Consider the following 14163-nt stretch of genomic DNA (forward strand, 5'->3'; position numbering starts at 1 on the left):
AAGAAGGAGGGGTGGATACGTGCTAGTGACCTGGACCTGTCAGTCTCCTATCTGCCAGAAGCTGTATAATATGCTATATGCCGGACAGATACCGCTCCTGCGAATATGAACTTGGCCATGGCCCATGGGACCCGGTCTCTGGAGGTGTACTAGCAATTCTTGTGCTTTGCTACAACGTCTTCAGAGGGTTCGGCGAGATCGGTTCGGACCTTGCGCGTCTGTCAAGAGTCATCGAGGCTTCCCATGGTGCATCAAGTAAAGACGTTGTGATGTACTCTACCTACTCCCCAAAGTCCGCAATGGCCTTGTCAGTGACAGATGGCAAGACACTGTGCTCTGGATCTCTGAAAGGAGTCGGACGCATTGTCAAAACCACACGACGATCGCCTATGGCGGTCAGTTGGCACTGGCACAAGGCGCACACAATGCTTCTGAATGTGTGGAGACAAGACAGTACGGCTGCAGGATAGAATAACAGGCTTGAGACTGGGCTCGTAGCAGCTGGTGAAGTAGATCCTCTGTCCGCCGTCGTCAATTCCTGGAATGGTGTGTAGTGTTGTCTGCTTCTGGCGGCACGGTTCTCCACATTCCTTTTGCCCCCTTCCGATTCGTGGTCTCATCTGCTGGTCTTCACAGGAATTGTTCCTAGGCACGTATGACGGAGTTACGGCGCTGTTCATTCAGCCCTACCTTGGCGCTCGTGATGCAGGTGTCTCCGGGGGCCATTAAAGGTTTTGCTAAAGGCATCGCCGAGACACCGACCAAATTCTTTGCCGGGGAGCTAGCTTTTCCTATGAATCCTTCCGTCCGCCAGGGAGGAACCTCATCTGCCAACTTTCTCGCCCACAGCAATGAGTGGTATAGTTGGGTATTCGCTCCAGGGCGTCGACGCCGCAATCGCCAAGCTGTGGAGCCGCAGAGACTGCAAGGCCACCGTGAGCGCAAGGCTGGCTCAAGGCGGCCAGGAATACTTCAAGCAATGCCAGATGTGTACGCCGAAAGATCTCGATCGCTAGGAGAGAAATCTGGCGAAGGCAGTGTTTGGAATAGTCGTTGGCGGTGCCAGTCGTCTCGACTAGAATACTCTGATAATAAGCTCGAGTAAGTACCCCCGTTTTTCCGGTCCATGTGACTTGCCTGCCTGCCTGCCTGCCTGTACATTATTGTCGATGAACTTAGCGTGCCCACCCAGGTGTTAACCCCGGTCTGCTTGGGATGTAACCTTTTGGTGCCTTGGTCTTCCCCAATCGATCGATGGGGAGGGGCGGAGTATCTTTCCAGCACATCCTAGTAGTGCTCCGTAGGACAGACTCTACAATAGAGCGAGAGGTACTAACGCAATGCGCCAAGCAAATTGCCGCCCTCACATACGTAGTAAGTTCCTCTTCCCTGTTGTTCTACGAGTTCCATAGCAAGTCACTCCCGGTCCTTAGATCGTGTGATTCAAAGTGTAGTACGGAGTAGATGACGATCGACCGTCTACTCAACCCTACAGATCCCTTTTTGGAACGAGGGTCCATCTGCATGGGGAATCAGTTGTAAAACCGATGTAGGCATCATCATAATCAGCAATTGTAACGACTAAGGAAGGCATGGCGTGGCCGACAAAATATGCCGGGCATATTTTTACAGGACGGAGAGGGTAAGAGACCCCGTTTCTGCGAGCAGACATGTAACTACGGACGAGATGAAGTGATTTCTTGTCTACTGAAAACTTTTTAATGATCCGAAAGTCTTAGACATGAAGGGCACTATTCGCGTGTCTCTCCCTCTATCTCTCTCTCTCAGATTCAGACCCTGAGTGGCCCAAATTTCCCCTCCTTTGGAACCACACATATGGAGACGTCAACATGAATATTGTCACAGGGGAAATGTGAGTCCATCTATGCTTATGACTTCGTTTTTTCCTAGGAACATTTGTGACATTTGCCGAGGTGTCTGAGCTATCTCTTGCCACCGTATCAAGGCCATGTCGTGCTGGATTGGGCCTGTGGGTGCTGCCTCTTGCAGGGCAGATTGAATGAGGGAATGTGGCGAGAGGGGTACGTGTATTTTGGTATACTGGTGAGTTGGGAGCGTGACTAAGTTGTATCATAAAGACTGCTTTTGCTCATTGCACACGGAGCCCCGTAGGTTGCGTATGTGCTGGAAATGAAAAGTTGATTGGCTGCGAGCTAAAACCTGCGGGCGGTATTAGGACCATATCTGTTTCCAGTAAACATCGCGGAATATTGGTGTGGTACTGTGAGCAGCTGTCTGCTTGCCGGGCAGTTATCCCAGGCATCCGCAACGAAGGTGCATTCTGGGTGAGGTTGAATTGCTTCAGTGCCGGGAGACACGGCCATAACATCGAAGCATGGCTTTTCGGCTGGCAGACCCTGATAGCCCAGGGAGAAAGGGCCAGGAAACGGGCCTTGTTGCTCATCGATCCTGACATTCCGAGGATCAGTATCTCCAATGCCACGCATGTGCCGATCTTCCCATTGACCCAGTGGGGTCCAGAAGCCGTTCGACTCGCCATCTTTGTCGAAGTCGATATTGATGTCGTCGTTTGGAAGCTGTATCGCTTGCCTAGACAGCGGCTCCACTGCGGGGAGATGAAGAAGTTGATTGAGAGAATGATTGGTAAGTGATTCCCTTTGCTGACCATCTGGACCATTAAACATTTTTGAGGGTTCTGCAGCATTCTGTGATTCATTCTCTGGACAAGCGATGCACGTTTGGACTGCGTGGCTGGATATTTGCAACTCTTCGATCTGATGCTTCAATGCTTCTTTCTCTTGTTGCGTCCTTGTTAGCCTTTCTGTGGCCTCTTGCTCCATCTGCGCCTTTGATCGATGTAGCTGTTCCTTTTCCTTTTCAAGCCGCCGCAGTCGGCGTGTCAAGACTTCAGTAAGATTTTCCGAGCTTTTGGGATGACTGCAGAGATCACGTTCGTTTCTGCGAAGACAATTTGCACAAGGCCATTCAAAATCATCGCACTACGAGCGAATGGTCTTGGTTAGCTATACCTCCATCAGACCTTACAAGCAATTGGAAAATGGAGGTAAGTTCAAGACTTCCGAGAACGCATACTTTGACCTTTCTTCGACGGCACGCACTACAGGCTCCCTGCGATCCATTCATTCTTTTGGTATGCTTCTCCATGCTGCAAATCGCAAATCGCTCTGTGCCGCTTTCTGTCCTTAGACCTTCGCTACGGGGATAGCCTCAGCGACCGTCTTTAACGTCGGCCCGTGAAAGTGTTGCTTTTGATTTTCTGGGGGCTCTTATGTTGCAAGACTCATTCCGGCCGGATGGGTTAGGCACTGGTCAGGAAAGCGTCCGGCGAGGGAAGTATTGGGTAATGGTCTGGTGCACAATGGTCCCCCCCACATCGTCTCTGGTTGTTTAGCCTCAAATTCGAGGCTTTTCCATTGCTCAGAATGTTTCTTTTGGATTTGACTTTGGGAAATGCAGTGCCATTAGTCTTGATAACGTCCAATCAGTATGCTGGTATCGCGCATCATGAGACGCTCAAAAGTACAGCAAGCGTTAGGAGAGGCCTATGACTCGTTCGATTATCCATGGGATGTCGTGCAGCTGGAAGTTGTCATCCGCCCTCTTCGCGCTTGTCGGGGGATTGCCCTATTGTGTGGATGCTCTGCCGCTTTCTGCACCATGCATGTAACATAAGCAAGATATGGTGCCTACTACAGCAGTGAAGAGCAATCGTACCCAGCTGAATGCTGGCGTATTGTAGCAAGCAGGACCCACCGTGGGCATATCACAAGCCCAAAAACGTCATGGAATGGCCGTGGATGAGATGATGAGACGACTTTGAGTACATGTTCAAAAACAGTAGCAGGGATAAGTGCAGAGCGTGGAGACAACCCCGGCAAACAAGGCAACTGGTCTGATGATTCACACAGCTCTTAGAACGCAGGAACCCTTCCATGCAGAAACTTCTGAATGGAGAATGGTGTGTTGAAAACAAACATACATGACCAGCCGTAATGTGTTTGAGGTGACCAGTGGCCCTTTGTGTCAGGGAAGAAAGACAAGCGCACACAACAGATCAGCCACCAAAGCCAGCTCAGAAATTTGAGTCTTCAGCTTAGAGCACTGTTATTGTAAGACTGCATGTGCAGTATCACTCCCTGTTACGGGACTATCGCTATTGCCTAACTAATAGCTATTGTTACGGCACAGTCGCTATCGCTATTGCCTAGTACTACTACTAGTAGTAGCTGATAGCTAGCAACCTTGGCACCGCGTTAGTAGAGAGATCTGCTCAGTACTAGTAGCTATCTTTAGAGAATCTACACACTCTTGCCGCAGATCTTGAACAGCCCTCTATTGTGCTTCCAGCACACTCCCCAACACATGAAGAACCTGAAGTACCTGCGGGGATTTCCATCAAGCCCAAGCTCGTGTGGGCGGCTGGCCAAGCCTGCAGGACGGCGTTACCACTGGTGATCCCGAGCTTACTATGGTATGAGGCAGAAGTAGCCATAGCTCGGCACTAGTAGCAGCTAGTTCTGATACAGCGCCACATTGATGTCTAGAAGCTTCTTAGAAGATGACCCATAGTTATTGGTCATCGCAAAACCGCTTAGCTATTTGGGGCTTAGCTATACTCCTCCCTCCTTATCCGTGCCACCCATGTGCTCCGTGCATCTTCGAAACCTTGTAGCTAGGATAGTTGTTGGCGAGGCCCTCCGGCCAATCACGAGCAGTATAGAATGATGTTTAGGCGGGCCATCTCTACGTAGCATGCAGGATTCATAGCAGTCCCCAATCTTTGTTGGGGACTCAGGGTCAAATGCGGCACTGAATCTAGCAGTCTATAATGCAACCTTGATTGATCTTCTTGGAGGGACACAGAGGCCAGGAGGATACCATGGTACAACTGACCATGACCCAATACAGCAGTCAATCAAGTGCTCTATACTTGTTGCTTGGGTAAAGGAGGGGCAACCTCGCTCAGTAACTACAAGGCCAAGCGTTGCATGCAAGCCATTCACGCCATCTAGATCTCGACGCTCAAGCGTATGGCCCGGTCCAGAGCAAGCGAGAAAAAAAAGAAGTGTGTCTGCCAACGCTGCCGTGGCAGGGTCGGATGTCGCTCAGCACAATGAGTACTTGCGGCGAATCATCATTGTTCAACGCCTGGGCAACAAGTCAGGAGACTGCTCCTGACATTCGTTCGACCTCGTCCAGCCGACACCCCTGTACCTCAACAGGCCCAGTGAAGACCGGCGGCCCGGAAATGGCTAGCAGTAAGCTCCAGCGCCCAGCAACATGGAATTTGGCCAAGTATAGACGGCAGATCGGCCGAGACATCCTCCTTGCTGTTATGGGATGATCAAGTTGGGATAGCGCCAGAGATTTTGCTCAGCGTTGCTGCTGCTGTGGGCTATGCTTACCAGGCGAGATGGATGTCTTTGACGACTGTATATGGATTGGCTGTGTGGTTGTTTGCGAGTCACTCGGAGGTCCTACCGCTCTGACGAAAACCTTGTCTACTTCAGCATCCACGACTTCGATCTTAACCGGCAAGTATTGTCCTCTTGCGACAGACGTCTCCCACTTTTCCTCCGAGAGAAGAAGCTCTGCCCGCGCTTGGAAGGGGTGAAGATAGCCCGTGATACCAGTGCTTAAATTGTTCCTCGCGTTTTGCGCGATGGCCCCCATAACTTTGAAGTCCCACACCTCTGGTAGTTCGGCTTCCTTGAAATGGAACGCGCGAAAGAAAGCTTGGTGTAGGAAGTGAAGATCACATTGTCGGGCAGCATGCTTTAGCATGGGCAGTCTGGCGCGCATCTTTCCAATCATATCCTCCAACTCTTGCCTCGTAAACGGCAGATCCCTCAATGGATCCGCACTTTCGGGATCTTGGAACTTGTGGTTGATGGCTTGCAGATATGCTTGTATCTGCCATTGGTTCACAAGATCAGGATATCGACGAATGGGGCTGGTGACCCTGGTGTAGTGCCACATGTTGAGTGGCCAATGAGGCTGCGGTGTCACAGAGGTTCTTCCCTTCGGCTCCAGCCTGTAATCAGACTCTGACAGCTGATTCAGTTTTGAGACAGGGAACAGGGGATGTGGTGTCGCAGCAAGGTGGATAATAGGAATCTCCCTGTCCTTGCACCATTTGGCGGCAGATTCACCAGCCAATAACATAGCATGATCGACAAGAAGCATGAAATCGAAGTTCTCTTCAGTGCGTGGAAACCTATCCGCTTCAATTGCAATGATGGGATCTCCCTTCCAGTGTCTGATCTTGTGATTCAGTATTGGAAGAGCCTCCTCCCTAAGACTTGTCCAGACATCACTGCGTACCGCTATCTCCTTCCTTTTCAATTTCTCCTCTGCTGGCCAGTCGCTCTGACGTTTGTAGTAACGTGCATGCAAGAATTGGCGGATTCGGAGTAAATCTGGAAGAGCCTGCTTGAGTTTTTGCAAGTCCATTTCATCCTCCTCTTGAGCTGGTCTTGCCCCGCCAATCACCATGGTTGCCAGCTCTGTTCTTTTTTCCTCTAGGACATTTTGCACAGCGCTCGGCGTCAGCCTAATAACATTGTGAACAATACCTAGAGACATCTCGATGTCTGCGATGGACCCGTCAGCACGGAGTAGCGTGCTAATCGTCATGACTGGTCGATCATTCGCCGCTCCCAAGCTGGCTAGTTCCTGTGCAAAATTTGACGGCATCATACCGTATTTTCTACTAGGCGTATAGGTAGTGTGTAAAGCGTCCTTCGCCATAGTAGCGATAGGATGGTTTGGCGATATATAAGCTGCTGGATTAGCAATGTGAATATGAATCCAGGCGCAATCAGGCATGTTCCTAGCTGATTCAATGGAGATGCCATCGTCCAAGTCCTGGGCACTCTGGCTGTCAATACAATAGACAGACATCTGGCCCCAATCCTTTCGCGCATGTTGGACGGAATCCTGGAAAACACTCAGATCCTTACACGATGCTTCAGCCTTGGCCTTAAGTCTGTCTTGGTAAGGCCAGATGCCTAGTCCTGGTAGGCGGAGTTGGTAATTGTTCACTGCACGATTTGACCACGGGGAGATAACCCCAAGCTCCTGGAGGAGTAAGCGCGCTACCTTCCTTCCCAGAGTCAAATTCGGATAGGCACCAATGGCACGATATATGAGTGAACAGATTGATTTAGCTTCGGCTGGCACCAGAGGTGGCAGCATCTGCGAGGTTTCGAAGATGAAACGCATAATAAGCCTGTCATTCTTGGTAAGAGTCTCCCCAGTCTCAACTGGAGTTATAGTCACCCCGGCGCCGCTTTCGGCACTGGGCCCTAGCAGACCAATAGTAGTAGGCGAGCGAATCTTTCGACTCTTCAAAATAAGCCGATGCGCCTTGTTAATGAAAGCGCTCAGTGGATTGTTGCGCAGGTCTTCCTTGACGTCTTTGCCAAGTGCTGCCTTTGCAGCCGATTCCTGATACATTCTTGCCCAATCGACCACCTTTTTCCGCATCTGCACGTCTCTTCTTGATCGGACCCAAACCCCCAGCGTTTCTGCAGCATATTCGGATCTAAATATATCATGATTTGCTCGCGCCGCAAATCTGTCCAGCGCAAGCCGACCAGCAGTTGTCAGCTCACTATATGGGATACCAAACACCCGTGGCACCACATCCTCCACATCCCATTCCACCAAGTCTGTATCGTGTGCAAGCATTTCGTGCATCCCATCGAAAGCAGAAGCGTACCTACGTTGGAAAGCATCGATCTCTTGCTCGACCTGGGCAAGTTTGCTGACGATCGGTGCAGCTATGTCTATTGGCATGTCTCCGACAGAAGCAGCGTAGTCTGAGATGGCTTGCGTGTGGTCTTGTTGAAGCGCTGTATCGGGGAGATAAGGTATGATAGGTGCGAGATCATCCGAAGATGCAAAGTTTACTATCTTCCCGCTGTTCAAGCTGAAATTGGTAGCGACGTACCAATATCCTTTGGACGTGATGAATTGAGCCTGTATTTCAACCGACCGGACAAAAATGCACAAAGATTCAGATATACCGGCTGATCCGGGCCTGTGGAAGAGTCAGCATTTCGACGTGAGGCTTTCCAAAAGAGGAGCATACACAGGAAGATCCAAAAGGTCTCCTGGATTCAGGCGCGCGAGTGCTGCGGCCCAGTCATCCCGATATTCTCTAAGAGGATCAGGATCATGATCTATAAAATCTGCCCCAGCTACATCATCTTGGCTCTCTCCTGTAACAAGTGAATTTGGGGCTGGGATATGGATCTGGGTAGACAAATCCCCCGGAGGTTTCGAGTATTCTGGATCTGCAGATCCTGTACTGGTTGCTGAAGTGTCATTGTCCTTTCGCCACTGCCTTAGTCGTTGTCTGATGGATGGGACGGCCTCTTTATGCTGATTTGGCGAGACGTGGGATGGTTTATCCACAATGAAGAAGGCATTGTCAGACGCAGCGTTGGAATGGTTCTCGAGAGCGACGGCATCCTTTAGTACATGTTAGCACGCAAGTTTGTCTTGTACAAACGGCAGGCATACTTTGGAGGAGGTATGATACTCTTTCGATCTGCGGGAACCGAGATGCTGACCAGATGCATGTCCATCAGTTGCAAATCTTCGATCACCTAAGATTGCATAGGGACGCTCAGAAAGTGCTCTACGTTCTTCTTGTAGTAACCTTCGGCAATCGGCACAGACGAACGGTCTTCTCCTGGAGGATTCGCTTTCAAGAATGAGCCGGTAGTAGTTTCTCGATGCCGCAGCTTTCTGTAGAGGTCTCATCTTCCGGCTGATTAAAGTCTGCAACTACTAGACAACACTTAAATCAGAATTGAATTATCTGCGCGTCAGTCGTCCAGTGCCGCCAACACTTGCCACCGGAGACGATCACTTCGCCTATTCTACCCAAATGAAGCCACTTCTGGGACCACCAAAATCTGAGCCCACTAACTAGATTACTCCATCCTCCGTACGGAGTACTTGTTACATCCTCATAAATATGGGATAAGTGTCACCTTAGATTACTAAAATGCAGAAAAGGCCAGATATGGCTAGCAATCCAGTCTCCACGTTTACCATCCTCTACTTCGCTGCAGCCTCTACATACACCAACAAGTCCTCGGAACTCCTGCCCGCACCTCTACCACTTCGGTCACTATTCTCAACACTCGAATCGCGGTATCCTAACATCACAGCCAAAGTTCTCAAGAGCTGTGCTGTGACCATCAATTTAGAATATGTGGATTTAGACTTCGATAGCAACGGCAAGAGAGCATCAGATGGTGCTTCGAACAATGAAGACGGAGTTGTGATACAGGTGGGAGATGAAGTTGGTATCATCCCGCCTGTGAGCAGTGGATGAGCCTCACGGATGCGCCGCCTTCGCTTACGTTGTACTGAATGACGAGCGGACCAGTCTTGCAGCCAAGTGATAGTGGTGAATACTGGCTATCCAGAGCGCCACGACGCTCATTCCGGGACCAGGGATAAGCATCGATCAAGGACATAAACAAGAACCAAATCTTCTTGCAACGATAGTACCACCAACGGCATCTATTGTTAAACGCTCCATGTCCAGCACACGCCGTCGACACCATTGTCATCATTTATCTCAAGGATTCAAACATGAGAAAATAGAGACATAAAAGCATCACTCCGAGCTCCAGCAGAACAAGTCCAAATATTACCCTCAATTACTTCCTTGCTGCAGCTCGTGATCGTCAGACGACGGACAAATATGTATCTGCAGCAACCATACCATGATGCCAGCTTGGCAGATTCAGGTCCGATCGTGTTCCCAAGCATGAGATATCTCTCCATTGTTATATCACAACAGTCAGGCTGATCTGCTCCACGTCTTTATCTCATTGCTGGGAAGCCTTGAAGAACACGTCCCTTCCGCCTCAAAGCCAATACCAAGATATTCTGCTATCAGGCACCTGGGAATTCCAGTCATTGCGGTGTCTGTAACCACTGTTTCCTACCAGAACAGGAAGATATCCCATTCTGGTCAGAGCCACTTCGATGGAAATAGGTGGCGTCTCTGCAGAGGAGTGTATTAAAGACCTCACTTTGTTTATTTTGTGTAAGACACCTTGTGAGTATTCGTTTTTTGAAGACGCTAAATGCTAGAGCTCATTCAGCTAACGCCCATCGCTATGCCCAGTCGAATAGTATGTGCCAGATTTGCGAATGCAAGACTGCTCCAAGTCGGCAAACAACACCGAATTTGGCCAAAATATGTGCATTACTTCCTTCCATGTGACCTTCTTCCAGCCATAACCCGCCCATTCACTGGCCACCATCACGTCCCATACGCCCTCTCCCCATTCATCGTAACATCCGGCATCAAGCTCTCCCTCGCCCCCTCCGCCTCCACCTCCAACAATTGCCTCTGCATATTCCTACTCTTGCTATAGACATATATCACCAGCGCGCCACCCACCACGATCGCTACCCCCATCAATATCAAATTAACCGGTAGCGGGTTATTATGGAAAGCTTTGTGGGTTAAGGCGTCGAGGGGTGATTGTATGAAATTGAAGAGACCTGCCAGACAGATGATGAGGCCGTAGACTTTGCCGAAGGTTTGAAAGCCAAAGACTTTGGCGGAATAGTCGGATACAGCGGTATAATAGAAGGGGCGATATATCACTAGCAAGGTTCATCATTTGTTAAGATAAAGTAGATGATATTGCGGTGTGGAGGGGACGCTTTCTTGACTTACCGAAAAGGCAGATGTTTGCGATGGCTGCCCACATTTTCGGGATCACTCCAAGGATGCCGATGAGAGTGGCAGTCACGACCAGAGAGGCCAGAGCAAATGGGGTGCTTGTTTTATCCAGAATAGAGCCGATGAAGGGGATGCTGAGAACGCCACCGACGGGGAGTAAAACGTCAAAGATCTGGTTGACAGTCTTTGCTTCCTCATCGGAGTGCAGGAGGTACCTGTATTGCGGACGGACGGTTGCGACAAAATAGTTGATGCGTGTCATCTGTATGACGGTGAACATCGTGATGAGCCAGAACCATGGCGTCTTGATCTGTTCGAATGCCGAGTAACCATGAAGAGCTCCCCATACGCCGGATCTCTTGTTTTTCTTGTCTTCTCTTTTCGCTCGCTTACTGTTGGTAGAGGTTTCGAGAAGGGAGTTGATTTCGCTGATGACAGAATCCCGGCGCATGCGGTGCTCGCTTCTTCGTCGCTCTACTTCTGCGTTGTTTGCAACGGAGGAATCGTCTGGGGTTGGAGCATTGACCTCATCCTCGGCTAGTTTGACAATCTCCCCCACGGTTTTGTAGGACTGAGAAGGCATGGTGGTGAGTTGAACAACGAAGATAAAGATTGGGACAATGAGGTAGATGAGAAAAAGCTCCCGAGTAGTGACTCTTCCACCAGTGCCTTCGAAGATAAGGCGAAAAATGAGGAAGAGTGCAGAAGAGGAGTCAAATGCCCCGGTAAGAAGGGCTAAAACCAGCCCAGAGTGTGCTGGGAAGCAGTTTGATAGCTGGAACGATGAGATAAAGACAAAAGGCCCTCCTAAAGCCAGGAATAAATAGCCAGAAGTGTGGCTATCGAAGGGTAGATCTCGCCCGAAAGCGAAGAGAGCAGAGCCAATAGCCAACAGAATACTTCCAATGATGCCACAAGCACGAGGCCCGTAACGGTCGAGTATTGTGCCCACTGGTAATGCACAGACATTGGTAGAAACAGCCGCAATGGTAAACATGAGGTTTAATCTAGGTTAGGCCGTCAATTTGCGAGCTTCGAGATCGGGTTCTATTGCTGACCTGATTTCCTGTCCGTAGCATGGAGAAGTACCATCTTCGATTTCTTCCTTGGAACAGAGCTCAGAATATACTCCTTCATCTATCAAGACTGGTTTGATAGCAGCATAACCTGCATCCGCAAGCTTTGTATCAGTGGGAATACAAGATTGATACCATCGAGATCGAGGAAGCAGTTACCAAAGACCACGCCAGCGGAAAGCAGGCAGTACAAGACAGCAATTGCACATTGTAATAATCTTTTTCCTTTAGGTATCTCATCAAAAGTCCGAACTGGTTCTACATTCGATGTCTTCTTTGACATATCCGGAGCCCAATGGTCGACAGGATTGAAGCTCATACGTCGGTATGAAGTTGTGGTAGAATCATCACTGCGTTCGCGCTCCAAACCCTCGATCGATGCCACTCTGTTCAAGGACATGATGGATGAAAGAGGGCGAATCACGAGGAACAAATCTCCAAAGCTACACTCCTTCACATCCAATGATGACTTCAATGTCGAGGGCTCCTAGATCGGAGGGGTGGTCAGCGTGACCTCCCTGGCGGCTGACGGTGCGGGGGAAAACGGTGGTGAGGGGAAGGTAAGCAAAGCCTTTCAGGCGATGGGTAACTCCTTGAAGCAGGGAAACTGCAAGTCTAAAGCATTATGATAGTACTGATCAAAGGAGCAAAGATGGCCTCGCGATGTCAAGATCAGTAAGATATGGCAAGAGGGGAGAACTGTTGAACTGGAGTGATAAGAGATCTAACTAACTAATTATTAGTTAAGGCGTTGATCCGACGGCGCAACCTGTGCCCTGCTGCTACTAGTTAGCGGCAACAGCGGGCTCTATCTAATAATCTTATTCTTGGGAACCTTGCGGGATACAAAGCGGGGCACGACGTCCCTCTACTACCCTGACATTGATACAACTGGCTGCCAGGTAAATCGTCGTAGAAGAAGAAACTTTTCAGATACTCGAAAAGTTGTAAGCCTTGAAATATACACTTTGATTTGTAGTGTCATTACTATAGTAGAGATTTAACGGATTCTTAGAGACAACATCAATTTATAAATATAATAACGCTGTGTGGAGAAGTGCATTCGGGACCTATTCCAGGGGCAAGCAGATCTCCCGCCACAACACTAGTGCAGGTATAGAAGTATTCTGTCCCCTTTCTATATAGAATCTACAAATCTCCCCTGCCACTTACCATGGCAACATACTGCTTCTGCCCCGCCTATTTCCAACATGATGTATAACATGTCAGTGACAAAGCATTCTGTCAAGATTACCTTGTCCCCGCCTGTGCCAATCGCGCTGCCCTCCATTGCATCGATCATTATTCTTCTTCGCTGAATCGTCGTGATGGCTGGCATCTCTTCTTCCACATCTGGAGCATCTCTTAACCTTCGAAAGCTATACCTGATCTTTCTAATTGCACTTAGATGTAAGGTGATACAAGGAGGGATGGCGTTTTGTGGAACTCAGTTGCGATTTTAGTGAATGATGGTACACGACTAAATGCTTCTTGCGCAGTCTTTGCGGCGTTTCGAAGTCTCAATGTCTCACTGTTGATCCAAGGAACGGACCCCTTTTTCCGATACCATGGCACCTTGACGCCCATTCTCCGCGTCTTCATGACAAGTGAACTATCCTGTCGACGCGGTCGTGAAGGAGAGACCAATGCGTCAGCAATCTGATAGTGAGGTTTCGCCTCACCTGCCATACTGCGGGCGATCTGCTCCTCGCCTTTGGTATAACGTCTAGGTACGCTCGAAGGAGCCTTGATAATGTGCCTGTTAATCAAGAGTTGCCAACGCTATTGACATCGCTTTAGGTCTCTTGTGAACTCGTTGTCACCAGACAACGCAGAGAGCTGCTCCTGACTAGCCTTGATTTTTGCATTGATTAAGTCATGCCCGACACGCTTGAAAGGTCCAAGCAGGCACGACCAGAAAGCAACATGCTTCCCTTCAGTACTGTCGCAAGTATGGACAGTACTGGATTCATGTTGATGCTATATGGCCAGTTGGATAAAGGTCGACCATCATAAAATTCAAGAATAGTTCCTGTTGAGCCCAGGGCGGGTATGACAAATCCAGCCAAGTCCAGCTGTTAGAGATCAAGCTCTTCATTGATCGCCTATGAACATGTGGTGCGTCGAAAATATCAGATCTCTCCCTGGGTTTCACAGAGTAGATCCTGAATATAGATTTCGCTTCATTTTAGGTTGACAAGCCATCTGCAAATCAGAGCCCTAGAGTCAGCGAGCTTGTGGACCTGCTCTCCACAGCGTGAGTAACGCGCAACCTCGAGGAGGCAGATAGTCAATCGCAGGAAGACAATAACACGAGAGCCATTGTAAGACCACCACCTAGGGTGAGAGCTTTGGAAAATC

At 49.4% G+C, this 14163-nt stretch overlaps 3 protein-coding genes across 3 annotated transcripts; all 3 read right to left on the reverse strand.

The window, feature by feature from the left end:
• Nucleotides 1–2174: 2174 nt before the first annotated feature.
• EPUS_02838 (uncharacterized protein) lies at nt 2175–2822 on the reverse strand (the record flags this gene model as incomplete). The annotated part of the gene is made up of 1 exon (XM_007803597.1): nt 2175–2822. The coding sequence occupies one exon, from the start codon at nt 2820–2822 to the stop codon at nt 2175–2177; it is 648 nt and encodes a 215-aa protein (XP_007801788.1).
• A 2554-nt stretch (nt 2823–5376) lies between these two features.
• Nucleotides 5377–8775, reverse strand: EPUS_02839 (uncharacterized protein; the record flags this gene model as incomplete). The annotated part of the gene is made up of 3 exons (XM_007803598.1): nt 5377–8047; nt 8099–8481; nt 8533–8775. 3 exons carry the CDS (start codon nt 8773–8775, stop codon nt 5377–5379), a joined length of 3297 nt encoding a protein of 1098 aa, XP_007801789.1.
• Nucleotides 8776–10297: 1522 nt separating this feature from the next.
• On the reverse strand, nt 10298–12202 carry EPUS_02840 (uncharacterized protein; the record flags this gene model as incomplete). The annotated part of the gene is made up of 4 exons (XM_007803599.1): nt 10298–10647; nt 10721–11733; nt 11785–11872; nt 11938–12202. 4 exons carry the CDS (start codon nt 12200–12202, stop codon nt 10298–10300), a joined length of 1716 nt encoding a protein of 571 aa, XP_007801790.1.
• Nucleotides 12203–14163: the final 1961 nt, after the last annotated feature.

This window comes from Endocarpon pusillum, assembly GCF_000464535.1.
Source record: "Endocarpon pusillum Z07020 unplaced genomic scaffold scaffold2538, whole genome shotgun sequence".
Lineage (NCBI taxonomy): Eukaryota > Fungi > Ascomycota > Eurotiomycetes > Verrucariales > Verrucariaceae > Endocarpon > Endocarpon pusillum.